We start from the raw sequence: 15,035 nt of genomic DNA on the forward strand, positions 1-15,035 counted from the left end.
GGGACTTTGTGTATAGGGCTAAAATATATAGTTTATTTTGTAGTGGTAAAGCTACAGGAACATTTAGTCTGGTTGCATGGCATTGAGTGACTGAATTTGTATTATTATTTTTGAGTTAGCTATTCTGGCATTTGTATGAACTACCATCTCTAGTATAAATGACTTAACGTTATAGTTGATTCTAGCCAGACTGGCCTCTTAAGTGCTTGAGAAGTAAGGCGTATGTCACAGTAAAGTGAGGAGTAAATTATCTGCTTGTATAAACTGTCCAGAGAATGTTTGGTTTTTATTGCTTTGTATTTTAAGTATGTTAAATTTGATTGTTCTGAATGAAAATACCCTAAGGTCTTATCTAATAAATGACACGGACGCTAAACAAATCTGGTATCAACTGAATTGTTAGTGTTTGTTTCCTGTCTGTTTAGGGAAGCACATGATTTTGTGGTACTGTAGAAGTCTGAAAAATAGGAATAATAATAATTCCCATGGGATGGGGAGGGAGATGGAAGGTTGGTTCAAAAGAGAGTGGATTTATGTATACTTATGGCTCATTCATGTTGAGGTTTGACAGAAAACAACATAATTCTGTAAAGCAATTATCCTTCAATTAAAAATAAATCAATTAAAAATAATAATAATTCCCAGCCCCTTCTCTTCTCACTTTATAAAAAAAAATTGGGAGGAATTGAGAGACAGTAGCACTTAAGCTCGTCCTTGATCAGAACTAACAGTGTCATTTTTCTAGAACTAAGGCAAACAGCTGTTTTTACTACTTTTCCCACAGCTACTCCAGACCCATTTCACACCTTTGAAAACTAGGTCCCAGGTAGAGTAATGTGAGTTTCTTGGGCCTCATTAGCTGAATAATGCCCATGCATATAAATGGGTCTTTGGATTTAGTTAAGTACTTTGTATTTTCACGCAATAAATTGACTAGATGGCTATGAAATAGATCATGCTGGCAAAAAACCATTTACTTAGTTTGTGGATTTTTTTAAAAAAATAGCTCTGTAAAACAGCTTAGGTCATTGTATTTCAAAATAAGAATTTACTGAAAATATAATTGAATATTATTGAACATTGCTTAATCCCTTTTCAATAATTTGAAACACCATTCAAGGTCTTGGAATTTGGGGGGTTATTATTTTGAAAAGAATTCTCATAATATAGCTCTCCGTATGCAGCAGATAAAAGATTCCCAGGTGGCTCAGTGGTGAAGAATCTACCTACCAGTGCAGGAGATGCAGGTTCAATGCTTGGGTCGAGATGATCTCCTAGAGGAGGAAATGGAACCCACTCCATTTTTCTTGCCAAGAAAATCCCATGGACAGAGGAGCCTGGTGGGCTGTATACTCTGTGGGGTCGCAAAGAGTCGGACATAGCTGAGCAACTGAGCACACACAGTGCAGCAGATAATAGAGCCTGGACTATGTCTATACCAATTTATAACAGCGCTCTATACATTCTTAATATTCTTACATATTTATTTATATTAATAAGTACAAAAGGTAGAAAATATTTCTACTTTGTTTTAGGAAATTGAACTTCACATGACACCTAAGGATAAAAGATTTTAAGAATCTACAGATACATCCAGAAAAAGTATAGTAAAATTTCATTCACTTAGAATTTTTGCTAATGTAGACCAAAAGTCGTGATTCTTAAGAACATAATTCAGATAAACTCTTCCATTGTGAATTAGGTTTTATTCATAAAGATTTATCCAATTAAAAATCAATAACTTACTTAAATAGGAAATCAAGAAATTATATCTAATTGTGGCTTACTTACCATTTATTGATAATTATTTTCAAATCTCTAATCCAGTAATTAATTCTTATATTAATTCTTATATTACCTAAAATGTTTTATAGACATGTTATATTATTACATAATGTAACCCTATTATAAATTGTAATGGTGTCATTAACTTAGCTCGTTTTACTTGTTTAGTGCCTATTCGTTCTAGTTTATAATTGTTAATTCCCTTTATAGTAGGACTTGTACTTGGAAGTAATAAAATCAGATTTCTTTATAAATATTTATGGTACAGACCTTTCCATAAACCAGACTGTAGCCCTTTCCTTTCCTAATTATTTCCAATAAACTCTACTTATATCTCTTTTTTTGGCCTGTATAGCAGTCTATACTACATACTCCCTAGGAAATTTAATCCTGGATATTTATGCCTTACTTCCAATTAATCAGAACCTTGTCAACTTCATGTATGTCTCGTGTTATAAAGTGTGGAAAGGTAGTACTTAAGAGTTTTTAGATAGATACGTTTAACATGAAGTCTTCTTAGCATCTATAGTCATAGGGATCATTAAGTGAATGAGTCCTCTTCTGGAGTATCAGTCTTTCCAGGAGGATCTTTTTCTCATTATCTTAACATTGTTTATCTCTTGCTGAAAGTATCCATTAGTAGCAGGTAGCAAAAAGCAGGCAGAACATGCTTTTTGAAAGTCTTAAGTTCTTCATTAAGACCTTAAAGTTTCCAAGATCTCCTTTTCTCTCCTTCTTCATCTTAGGTGAGATTGAAGGTTACAGATTTTTGGCCACATCTGTCACCAGAAAGGATGCAAATTTGTGGTTTGAGAAGTTCCAGACACCAATAAAAAGCACTATTCAGTCTTTTACAAATGTCTTCAAGGCCAGATTTCATCACAAATACAGTAGCTTCCCGTACCCCCAGGGGGTATGTTCCAACAAATTGGATTCCATAGTAGCAGACCCTGTATATGCTATGTTTTTTGTCCCTATGCATACGTAACTATGATAAAGTTTAATTTATAAATTAGACATAGTAAGAGATTTATAACGATGACTAATAATAAAATATAATAGTTATAATCTGTAATAAAAATTATGGTATGGGAATTGCCTGGTGGTCTAGTGATTAGGACTCCATGCTTCCACTGCAGGAAACCCACATTAGATCCCTGGTTGGAGAAATAAGATCCCATAAGCCTCACAGCACAACCAAAAAAAAAAAATTATATGAATGTGGTCTCTTTCTCAAAGTTATCTTATTGTACGGTCTTCACCCTTCTTATGATGACAGGAAATGATTCAGTGCCTGTGTGATGAAATGAAGTGAGATGAATGACACATACTGTGATGTATTATTAAGCTAACATTGACCTTCTGATGATAACGTCAGAAGGAAGATATCAAGCCATGATGTCAATGGTTGGGTGTCAGCAGCAGATGATGTCCATCATTGGGGATCCTTGATAGTTGAAGGGTATTTGTTTTTGTTTGTGTTTGTTTCACTGAAATCTTTTAGAAGAACATGGTAATTGGAAGTTGTCTCTTTTTAGCACATCAAAGTTTTGCTGCCGTGCTTGAATCCTTCAGTAATAATAAGGGTAACTTTAATACTGCATTCCATCCAAGAATCTTGTTCCCTAATTTTATCCTTTAAAGTCTGTGTAATCTCAAAGACGTCAGCAAATTTTGGTATCATCTGAATTGCTGGTTCTGTTTCACTCTCTTCTTTGTAATCTTTCTCTTTCTCTGTTGATGACTCAACAACTTCTTACAGTTTCTCATCTAGTAACACTTCTTTCTCCATAGTTTTCTATGTGTTCTGCTGCTTCATCAAGCATGTTGGCAAATCCTTCTTACTGTGTAAATGATTTTCCTAACTTTTCTGTTGATTCCCAGGAAGCCTTTAAAATCACTCATGACTGCAGGCCTTTACAATTTCTAATTTAATTAATCCACTGCAGCTTTGATGAATATTATTGTATCTGTAATAGTGAATGATTTCCAGTATGGCATTGTGTCTAGATTGGAGTCTGCATCAATTGCTGATCGAATGTTATCAAATACCAGGAAGGTGTATGTGGCCTTGACAAACTGAATGATGCCCTGGTCAAGGGGTTGAAGCAGTGAAGTTGTATTTGAAGTTGTAAACTTCTAGCTTCAACATTTTCATGTTTATAACAGTTCAGGTTGACTAGGTGCATTATCCATTATTAATAGGACTTTAAGTTCCAACCTTTCGTCTTGCAAATATTTTTTCACTTGTGGGATGAAACATGAGTTAAAAAAACCATCCAATAAATGAGGTGACTGCCACCCCTGCTTTCTGACAGTTTTTGAGAGCAAGTGAGTTCTTTGCCCTGCACACTACACATATTACTCTGGGCTTTATCACATGCCCTGCAGTGTTGCCACATAGTCAGAGTTCATCTGTCCTTCCATGTTTTATACCCTGGTACCTTCTTTGCACTGTTACGAATGTAGCTTCTATTGGGCATCTTCTTCCAGAAGAGCCCAGTTTCATTGCCGCTGAAGACGTCAGTTTATGATATCCTTTCTCCTTAATCAGTTCTAACACTGTCAGGAATGTGGCAGTAACTTCTTCATCAGCAGACTCAGCCTCTCCAGTAATTTTTATATTTTTCAGTCTAGATCTGTTCCTGAATCTGTGTAACCTTCCTTTGGGTGTGGGTGTGATCAGTCACTCAGTCATGTCCGTAACTTTTGTAGTTTGAGGTGCAACATCAAATCTAGCACAGATTTTCTTTTTCCTTCTTCACAATTTCACAGATAAAAGATTCATTCTTACTGTAGATCTTAGAAACCTTTTCACTTAAACAAAGCACTTCATGGCTTCTTTTTGGCGTATTCAAATCTCCAGCATCGCTACTCTTGGCCATTAATAAGTAAAATAAGAGTTACTTAAACATAAGCTCTGCAGTACAGTGACAGTCAATCTGGTAACCGAGGGGGCTACTGAATGACATACGGGAGGCATACATCATACAAAGGGATGATTCACATCCAGGGCAGCATAAATTGGGACAGTTCTCAAAATGATATGGAACTTAAAATTTATGAAATGTTTATTTCTGGAATTTTCCATTAGACTTCAGCTGACCACTGGTAACTAAAACCACAAAAAGCAAAACTGTGGATAAGGGAGACTACTGTAATGTCATTCCACTGTCATCTGCCAGGATTAAAGTAGTGTATTCGGTTACTCTGTAGTCAAAACAACCAAGCCCTAGTCCAGACTGCTGTAAGACAAGAGCTCATTGCACTGCCCCTTTTGTTCTGCCCAGGCAGAGGTAGCTTTTCCTTTTGTTGTTTGACTGATAGTTTGGAGGAAATAGTGGCTCTTTTGTAAAAAGTAACCAGATTAGGTTATTTGTAATAAGCCAACTAATATCAGTAATCCTTGCCATTGAAATGAAGTATTATTCAGAACAGTAGTTATATTTTTACTGTGCCATTGTGATTTTCTATACAGAAACACCCAAGATTCATTATATCTATTTTTTAAATTTATAGCTCTTTAACTATATCCAAGATTTCACTGCTGGGGCTCTGCTGGTGGCTCAGTGCTAGAAAATCTGCCTACCAGTGCAAGAGATAAGGGTTCGAGGGTTCAAGCCCTGGTCCAGGAAGATCTCCTGGAGAAGAAAATGGCAACCCACTCCAATGTTCTTGCCTGGAAAACCCCATGGACAGAGAAGTCTAGCAGGCTGTAGTCCATGGTGTTCCAAAGAGTCGGACATGACCAAGTGACTGAACAATAAGATTTCACTGGCAGGATTGTAGGCCAGGCTTGATGTTTTATTAGAGATCCATGATATAGTACTTAAAAGCACTTCCTTTAGTTCATAGCTTCTGTTCAAGAATTTTTACTGTCCAAAAAGGTACTGCTACCATTTGCAATCGTTCCTCAAAAATGTGAACCACTCTCAGTATAACTCTTAACAAAACATATGGCATCTGTGTGCTGAAAATTACCAAAAGCACATTGCTTACAGCTGGCTTTTCACCTTGGTTCCAAGTGCTCGTGTACAGAATATGGACCTCATGTTCCATCTCTCTCTTTGAATGATGTAGGAGCTTTAAGCTTTCCTGGGTTAGTTTGTATATTGAGTATTACAAAGAGAAGTCATTCTGCCTTGCTTTGGCTCTAATTGCAGAAAGTGAAGTCACCGCTTTTGCTGTCTTGGATCAAGACCAGAAAGAAATTGTTGATACCAATGGAGCTGGAGATGCATTTGTTGGAGGTACAGACTCATTTATATGATTCTTACTTATAAGTTAAACATTTCCTTTAACCCTCTCTTTGCCACATGGGCAAGATTTTTTAATTTAATAACTTTTAATTTCTTCTTTTAAAGAATTAACTCCTGATATTTTTTCCATATGTTTCTATCATTTTTATGAAGGGTATATTACTATAGAAAAATACATATTTTAGGCTTAAAGGTAATTTACTGTTATGCTATAGCCCAGTCATTTTCACAAGATTAATTGTGTCTGTCAGAATATTGCATAAACAAGCTGCATCAAGTATAGTACATAGTATATTCATAGCCCTTCAAGCTGAAATGTTAACACATTGCTGTTCTTTAAAACAAGTTGTGAATATTAATAGTATGCTAATAACTAAGGATGATGTCTTTGGATTATATCCTTTGATTGTATCATCTGTTTCTAAAACAATGGTTGGATGTTTATAAGAACTAAGTCTTTTTTGGAGTGAGTAGTCAAAAATAAAATCAAGAAAATTGGCAGAGTCTTAGCTTCCTGACTTAGGGATTCCCTGGTGGCTCAGACAGTAAAGGGTCTGCCTGCAATGCGGGAGACTCCAGTTTGATCCCTGGGTCAGGAAGATTCCCCTGGAGAAGAAAATGGCAACCCACTCCAGTATTCTTGCATGAAAAATCCCATGGACAGAAAGCCTGGCACACTACAGTCCATGGGGTTGCAAAGGGTCAGACACAGCTGAGTAACTTCATTTTCACTTGGCTTCCTGACTTAGGTTGATGTAAAATCTGATTCGTAAGTTCTGAACTCTTTCTAGCTAAGTGTAGTTAAGCTAGGTTAAGATCTCTAGAAAGCTTTAGATTCTGAGTGATAGCCCAAAAGAGTCCCTCCTGATCTTTAGTTCTCATAACATCAAAGAAAGAAAGGCAAATGGAACTGACCCTTGTCCTTCTTTCCTTGGAGTATAATTTGAATTATGGGAAACTTATTTGAGATTATGTAATGGTTTTAACTTAGTATTGTTTAAAATATTTATTCTTTTTATTTTAATATTCTATTTCACTAGCATAAATTTTTCAAGTTTCCTTCTTTGAAACTTTTCATTACTAGTCTTAAACTGTTAACCATAAGACTGGTAGCATGCACCATGCCCTGTTCTTTGGAAAGAGTACATGTGCATACAACAAATGATGTGCTACTTTGCTGTCATTCATGTATCTTTTATTTCTTGGCTCTGAAAGTTTTCACCATTGATTATAGTATTTTGCAGCTGTTTTTTCTATTCCATGCTGCTTCAGAGGTCTAATACCATGTAAAATCTAATACCGTGTAACCTAAAAACACCTTATCCAGAATTGGGTCAAGTTCTGTAATACGTTAAGGAGACACTATTGATTTCCTGGTTAAAAATTGGTTAAACCAGTAATCTTAGTACAGAAACTTATAAACTTATAACTTTTGTGTGTATTATTTAAGCATTTAAAAATACTTACCACAGTTAGAATTCTCTTTCTTTACTATTTAGTTTGGTACCTCCTGAGGCCACCATAAATATAATGATGATGATATGATGATGGTGGCCTAATTAGCCACTACTTCTGATCCTCAGGCCTGGGTTTCCTAGCCTTGCAACAGCAATTCCATTATAGACCCTTGCTGCTGCTAAGTTGCTTCAATCGTGTCCAACTCTGTGTGACCCTATAGACGGCAGCCCATCAGGCTCCCCCATCCCTGGGATTCTCCAGGCAAGAACACTGGAGTGGGTTGCCATTTCCTTCCCCAATGCATGAAAGTGAAAAGTTAAAGTGAAAGTGAAGTTGCTCAGTCGCATCCGACTCTTGGCCACCCCATGGACTGCAGCCCACCAGGCTCCTCCATCCATGGGACTTCCCAGGCAAGGTACTGGAGTGGGTTGCCATTGCCTTCTCCATAGACCCCTAACCTCCTATAATGTTTCCAGTACAAGGTAGGAATATGTAGACTTTCTGAGGAAGAGAAAAGTCATTCTTAGGATACGAAAGAAGGAACAGCCAGTACCCATTTGTATTATGGTTAGAGCGATAAATAAACTATATCATCAAAGCAGTTGGGCTCCTCGAGGATTTTCAGCCTGTTTATCTTGTTTTTCTTACTCAACCTCATTATATACTTATGGTTGGGGTACAGTGAGGTAAATAAAAAGGAAAGAGTGTGGAAGAGGGACCTGCAAACTTTTTTATCCTAAAGGGCCAGGTAGTAAATATGTTAGGCTTTGCAAACCATATATAGGCTATATCGCATATTCTCCTCATTTGTTTTCTGGCTTGTTTCTTGTTTTGTTTTTTCATTTTTTACAGTACTCTAAAAATGTGAAAACCTTTCTTCGCTCTCCAACTGTAAAAAAGCAGACCACAGGCTGGGTCAGACCCTTAGGCTATGGTTTGCCAACCCCTTTTGTAATATGTTGGCAGCTTCCTTGCTTGATTCACTTTCATCATACCCTGGATTTCACTACAGTGTTGAAATCAGTATTGAGAAAGTGGAAGACAGGCTGAAACTAGGCAGAAGTTTACTGGTAAAACCTCAATTCAGTTCAGTTCAGTCGCTCAGTCATGTCCAACTCTGCGCCCCCATGGACTGCAGCATGCCAGGCCTCCCTATCCATCACCAACTCCCGGAGTTTACCCAAACTCATGTCCATTGAGTCGGTGATGCCATCCAACCATCTCATCTTCTGTCGTCCCCTTCTCCTCCTGCCTTCAATCTTTCCCGGCACCAGGGTCTTTTCCAATGAGTCAGCTCTTCGCATCAGGTGGCCAAAGTATTGGAGTTTCAGCTTCAACATCAATCCTTCCAATGAACACCCAGGACTGATCTCCTTTAGAATGGACTGGTTGGATCTCCTTGCAGTTCAAGGGACTCTCAAGAGTCTTCTCCAATAGCACAGTTCAAAAGCATCAATTTTTCTGCACTCAGCTTTCTTTATAGTCCAACTCTCACATCCATACATGACTACTGGAAAAACCATAGCCTTGACTAAACAGACCTTTGTCGGCAAAGTAATGTCTGTGCTTTTGAATATGCTATCTAGGTTGGTCATGACTTTCCTTCCAAGGAGTAAGCGTCTTTTAATTTCATGGCTGCAGTCACCATCTGCAGTGATTTTGGATCCCCAAAAATAAAGTCAGCCACTATTTCCACTGTTTCTATCTATTTCCCATGAAGTTATGGGAACAGATGCCATAATCTTCGTTTTCTGAATGTTGAGCTTTAAGCCAACTTTTTCACTCTCCTCTTTCACTTTCATCAAGAGGTTCTTTAGTTCTTCACTTTCTGCCATAAGGGTCATGTCATCTGCATATCTCAATTAGATATCCATTTTTTTCATTTAACCCTACTCTCATTGCTTCACAAGATAATCAGATCCTGAAAGACTGAGTCATGCTATGAGATAAATAATACTATTTTAACAAAGAATTCCCTGAATTTTAATAAGTGTTATTAAATTCCCTGAATTCTTTAATAAGAATTTTAATAAGTGTTCCGTGGTGGCTCAGAGGATAAAGCATCGGCCTGCCATGCAGGAGACTCAGGTTTGATCCCTGGGTTGGGAAGATCCCCTGGAGAAGGAAATGGCAACCCACTCCAGTATTCTTGCCTGGAGAATCCCATGGATAGAGTAGCCTGGCGGGATACAGACCACGGGGTTGCAAAGAGTCAGACGCGACTAAGTGGGTTCACTTCACTTAACAAAGAATACTAATGTTGGCTAATTCAGCACATTCTGTTTACTTAAGTCAAGCTATACAGTAATAGCAATAAGTAACACGTAGTGCCCCAAGCCAGTTGATATCCTAGGCACTTTACGTATATTAACTCATTTAATGTTCATAAAAGCTCCTGGATAAGTTATATTTAACCCCATTTTACTGATAATAAAGCTGAGACACAGAAGGGTTGGGTAACTTGCCCAAAGTCTCATAGCTAGAAAGTAACAGAGATAGGCAGTATGAACTGTTCTGCTTCTCTAAATGTTTAGGGAAATCTCATCATTAGGACTCAGAACCACACCAGCCTTTCTAATAATAATTGGTTATTCGAAGAGAATTTTCCTGTCATCTGCATAGATGACTTCATTTATTGAACAGGAGCTTTTGTTATCTGATAGGATTCTGAGAACTCTAGGGTAAAATTGTTGCAGAAAAGAAAGAGAAGGGAAAGGGGAAGAGAATCGAAGAACTGGAATCCCCGGTGAGTTTGAACTGGGAACTTCTTGCTAAGCAGTGGAATTGATGGCGCTACAGAGATACTGAAAAACAGATCATAAAGTTGCTTGGCCAGCATGGAATCTGAATGGAGGGAGTTATATGAATCAACTATTTAACAGCACCAGGCTGATGCATCTATCTTACAATAGAGATGGTCTTGTTAGTTTGAAAAGTAAAAAATCCATTGGTTAAAATCCCCTACTTCCATCTCTATACCTGGGAAAGCATACTCCTTTGGCTTGAACATGAATGGAGAGGCAGTGGCAACGTTTGTATGTATTATGTAGTTTCTTTTTTGTGCTTTATTGCCTGATTAATACACCTCCTTTCTGATTGACACATTTTATCTTTAGATGGTTAAAATATTCCTCCTATTACATTCAAGTTTTGCTGGCTTAAAAGCATTTCTTTCTTTTGTGAATTTGCATAACTGTATTCCAGTCCCAAATTTAAGTTCTTAGATAAATGATGACTTCACCTACCATGTGGTGATATTGCATATCACAATACCAGAGTGCCATGTATTCTTATTAGCCACATAAAAGGGACATGACTACGTCATTGATGTATAATTTTAAAATGACTACCCCAAGTGTACATAAATTAAATTCATAGTTCCATCTTAAGGGTTTAGTGACAGTGACGAATACCTCTGACCTCTACAAGCATACCTCCTTGTTCTGTTTGTAGATCTTAAGCACTTTTCTTATGTGTCACTAGCCAGCCCTGATGGAACTGCCCTTTTCACATTCTCCCTCAAAAGCCCGAGCACTACGATTGTACCCTTGGAAATGGAGACAATTCTATAATCTCTAAGTATGATTTCCTAATTTCCCAGGTCAGTAGGAAATTTCTTCCTGTTGTCCTGCTGTGCTTTGTCACAGCAGGTCTGCCTTTTCATTTGGAACCCTCTTTGTCACTGCCATAGTAACAAATGGAAACACTGAGAACATTTTGTGACAGGCACTGTCATTGTTCCCAGTGAAATCCCTTCCCCTGTGTCTTCCCAGTAAATGAAACTGAGAAGAAAAATCATAACAAATACCATGAAAGGGGCCTAATCAATATGTTCCCAGTGGGCTGTCAATACCAGCTTGTGTTAATCTAAGATGATTTAGTCATATGTTTCATGGCAGCTGTAGGAATATGGACTAGATTTGCTAATCATTTTTAGACTGAGTACACCTTTGACAGATTATTCCCAGGCACATATATATTAATATAACTCTCAGATAAAAGATTAGAGACCTCACTCAAGGGCCAGCATTCTTAGGATTTAAAAAGCTTCATTAAATAATGGTTAAAAGCCATATATAGCTTAGAACAGTTTATTTTGAATGATAGTAGAGTAACTGTGCTGCCTTTAATATTTTTATTTTCAAATTTCTCATGATAGCTTTTGCAGGGAAAATGAATTTTCCTAAAAGATATTACCTATAATATGCAAATAACTTTTAAAGCTACTTAGCAATCACAATGTAAATAATTATCCTATTTCTCATCTAATAAACAGGAGCATTAACTTCACTTTCTAACTTATGTTCAGAAAAGATGTTTTTTTTTTTTAAATGATTTAAGTTTCTAGAGCAGAGATACTACTTCCTTTTCAAATAGCACCTGTCTATATTTCTAAAAATCATAGGGAATCTAAATTATGTTTGTATTTTCTATTCTCACCTTGCCTTTTGTTCCAAAACATTTGTATTAATAGCTTACTCTCCCATTTTTCTAAACTGCTGCTTTATTATGCTACGCAAAGAAGTGATGCAGAATTCTTATGATTTTTTTTTTTTTCCTGCACAACCCCCTTCCTTTGCTATCAACTCAGAGGACTAGAAAATAGCTTGGTACATGTTGACTATATCATTTCTCACACTTCTTTATGACACACTGTATGCAGAAGATTTACTTGTGCATGGTAACCGAGAAGGTTGCTGCATATTCCTACCATATCCCACAGCAACAACAATCCCTTCTCTGTCTTTTATCTCTAGCAGGATGTCTTTAGTGTTCAATTTCTTAAGCAGTTTCCCTTAAAACCATTAAATGAGGTATAGAATACACTCGGCCATTTGTTGTACAGTTGCTCAGTCATCTCTGACTCTTTGTGATGCCATGAATGGCAGCACACCAGACTTGGTCATTAGGAATTTGACATACAACACAGACATCAACTCAAGTTCATGCAAGAGGGAAGGGAAAAGAGATTCACACCTTGCACAGTCCTAGGATTCTTCATGACATGCTATGCTGATGTTTCACATCTAGAGATTTCAATAAGCTGACATTGGACCAGGACCAAATTTCATGAACCTTGCAAAAGATTATTTAAGCCTTTGTTTGTCTAAAGAGGTAAAGATGATCCTCAAGCCTTAACAAAAAAGAGAAATAACTTTCATTCACATGGGATACAGGATGATTTTAGGATAAAGTCTGAAATTTCTCACCATTAGAAATGTTCCCTCAAAGATATAGTATCTTGGATGGCCTCCATCTAGAAGCAATTGTTAATAGATAATGGAATTCAAAGCACTTTGTCTTCTGGAGATTTGGATAATTTAGAGACAGGCTGAGCCGTGTAGGCTATCAGATCCTGAAACTTACATATGAACCTTGTTATTGTTTAGTTGCTAAGTCATGTCCAACTCTTTTGTGACTCCAAAAAGAGTCTGGCAGGCTCCTCTCTCTGTGGGATTTCCTAGGCAGGAATACTGGAGTGGATTGCCATTTCCTTTTCCAGGGTATCTTTTACGACCCAGGAATCAAACCCACGTCTCCTGCATTGCAGGTGGATTCTTTACACTGAGTCACCTGGGAAGCCCAAAGATCAACCTTACATTTCCTGTATTTGAAGGCTATTGAGAAATGCTTATTCTAAGGAAACAACATTGGTATTTACAAGATTTCATTTGGTAGAAGAGGGCAGAAGAAATATCATCAGCAAAACTTTCTGAAGTTGATTTTCTTAGAAGTGACATGACAAAATTTATGTGTGTAAGTTTTCCAACTTTTAACGTTTGTGTGTCAAATAGAACTAAATTTGAATCCAGCAGCAGTTTATGCTGCTATTATATGGATTTGGTCAATGTTACCTACCTTATCTGTCTGATTCATACAGCCAGTATCATTTAGGTTTTGCTGTGTAACACACCACCCTCAAAACTTAGTGACCTGAAAAACAACCATTTATTTAGCTCCACAAATCTGTGAATTGACAGCTGGGCCCAGGCTCAACTGGGAGTTCCTCTAGTCTCAGAGGTTCGAGAGATTAAGTAATTTGCCCAAGGTCACAGTGAAAGCCAGGATTCGAACTTAAAGTTTGACTGCAAAGTTCTTAACTCTGATCATTTTGTTATACTCAATTCCATTAGTATATCCTCTTGCCTTCCCCTCCAAATGAGGAGAAATATCCAAAGTGCCTTTCTAACCACTAGTCTGTAGACTGGGACCAGTCGACAGAAATTTCATCAGTCAATAGCAAAATGAAAAAAAAGGTAGGAGCAGTATAGTAAGTTTTCACAAAGCTAAATAATTCAATTGGAAATCTTGTCTCAGCAATGTTTGAATTTGTTACCATGTGCCTTTATTGGCTTTGTTATTAGTATAATCAAATAAATTATTAGAAACAACATCCAAACTATATGAAAACTTGTATGAAGTCTAACCTCTGTTGTCAGATGGCTGTTTACTGTCAACAGAGGTCTGAATAAAACAAAAATTTATCGACATGATCTCTAAATTCACAGCTATTATCCCATCAGATATGAGTTCCCAAACCTGGGGTATGAACACAGGATCTTAATTTATTTTTCATTTAATTATCTAGTTTCCATTGACATTTTATGAAGTTAAGATATGTACCTTTTATATCTAGCCCATGAAATAAATGGCAAATTAAAACTAGTCTCTGATAATGAGTGATGTTGAGCATCTTTTCATGTGTTTGTTAGCCATCTGTATGTCTTCTTTGGAGAAATGTCTATTTAGTTCTTTGGCCCATTTTTTGATTGGGTCATTTATTTTTCTGGAGTTGAGCTGTAGAAGTTGCTTGTATATTCTCGAGATTAGTTGTTTGTCAGTTGCTTCATTTGCTATTATCTTCTCCCATTCTGAAGGCTGTCTTTTCATCTTGCTAATAGTTTCCTTTGATGTGCAGAAGCTTTTAAGGTTAATCAGGTCCCATTTGTTTATTTTTGCTTTTATTTCCAATATTCTGGGAGGTGGGTCATAGAGGATCCTGCTGTGATGTATGTCAGAGAGTGTTTTGCCTATGTTCTCCTCTAGGAGTTTTATAGTTTCTGGTCTTATGTTTAGATCTTTAATCCATTTTGAGTTTATTTTTGTGTATGGTGTTAGAAAGTGTTCTAGTTTCATTCTTTTACAAGTGGTTGACCAGAGTTCCCAGCACCACTTGTTAAAGAGATTGTCTTTAATCCATTGTATATTCTTGCCTCCTTTGTCGAAGATAAGGTGTCCATATGTGCGTGGATTTATCTCTGGGCTTTCTATTTTGTTCCATTGATCTATATTTCTGTCTTTGTGCCAGTACCATACTGTCTTGATAACTGTGGCTTTGTAGTAGAGCCTGAAGTCAGGTAGGTTGATTCCTCCAGTTCCATTCTTCTTTCTCAAGATCGCTTTGGCTATTCGAGGTTTTTTGTTTTTCCATACAAATTGTGAAATTATTTGTTCTAGCTCTGTGAAGAATGCTGTTGGTAGCTTGATAGGGATTGCATTGAATCTATAGATTGCTTTGGGTAGTATACTCAT

General features: G+C 37.0%; 1 protein-coding gene across 3 annotated transcripts in view; it reads left to right on the top strand.

Annotated features, from left to right (window-relative positions):
* Positions 1–15,035, top strand: part of ADK (adenosine kinase) — a 569,627-nt gene that overhangs the window by 527,092 nt on the left and 27,500 nt on the right. For all 3 annotated transcript variants that reach the window (XM_055536393.1, XM_055536398.1, XM_055536394.1), the window contains one exon: positions 5,949–6,035. In XM_055536393.1, the coding sequence (XP_055392368.1) occupies positions 5,949–6,035 (87 nt within the window). The remainder of the gene's footprint in view (positions 1–5,948; positions 6,036–15,035) is intronic.

Source organism: Bubalus kerabau, chromosome 1, assembly GCF_029407905.1.
Source record: "Bubalus kerabau isolate K-KA32 ecotype Philippines breed swamp buffalo chromosome 1, PCC_UOA_SB_1v2, whole genome shotgun sequence".
Classification (NCBI taxonomy): Eukaryota; Metazoa; Chordata; class Mammalia; order Artiodactyla; family Bovidae; genus Bubalus; species Bubalus kerabau.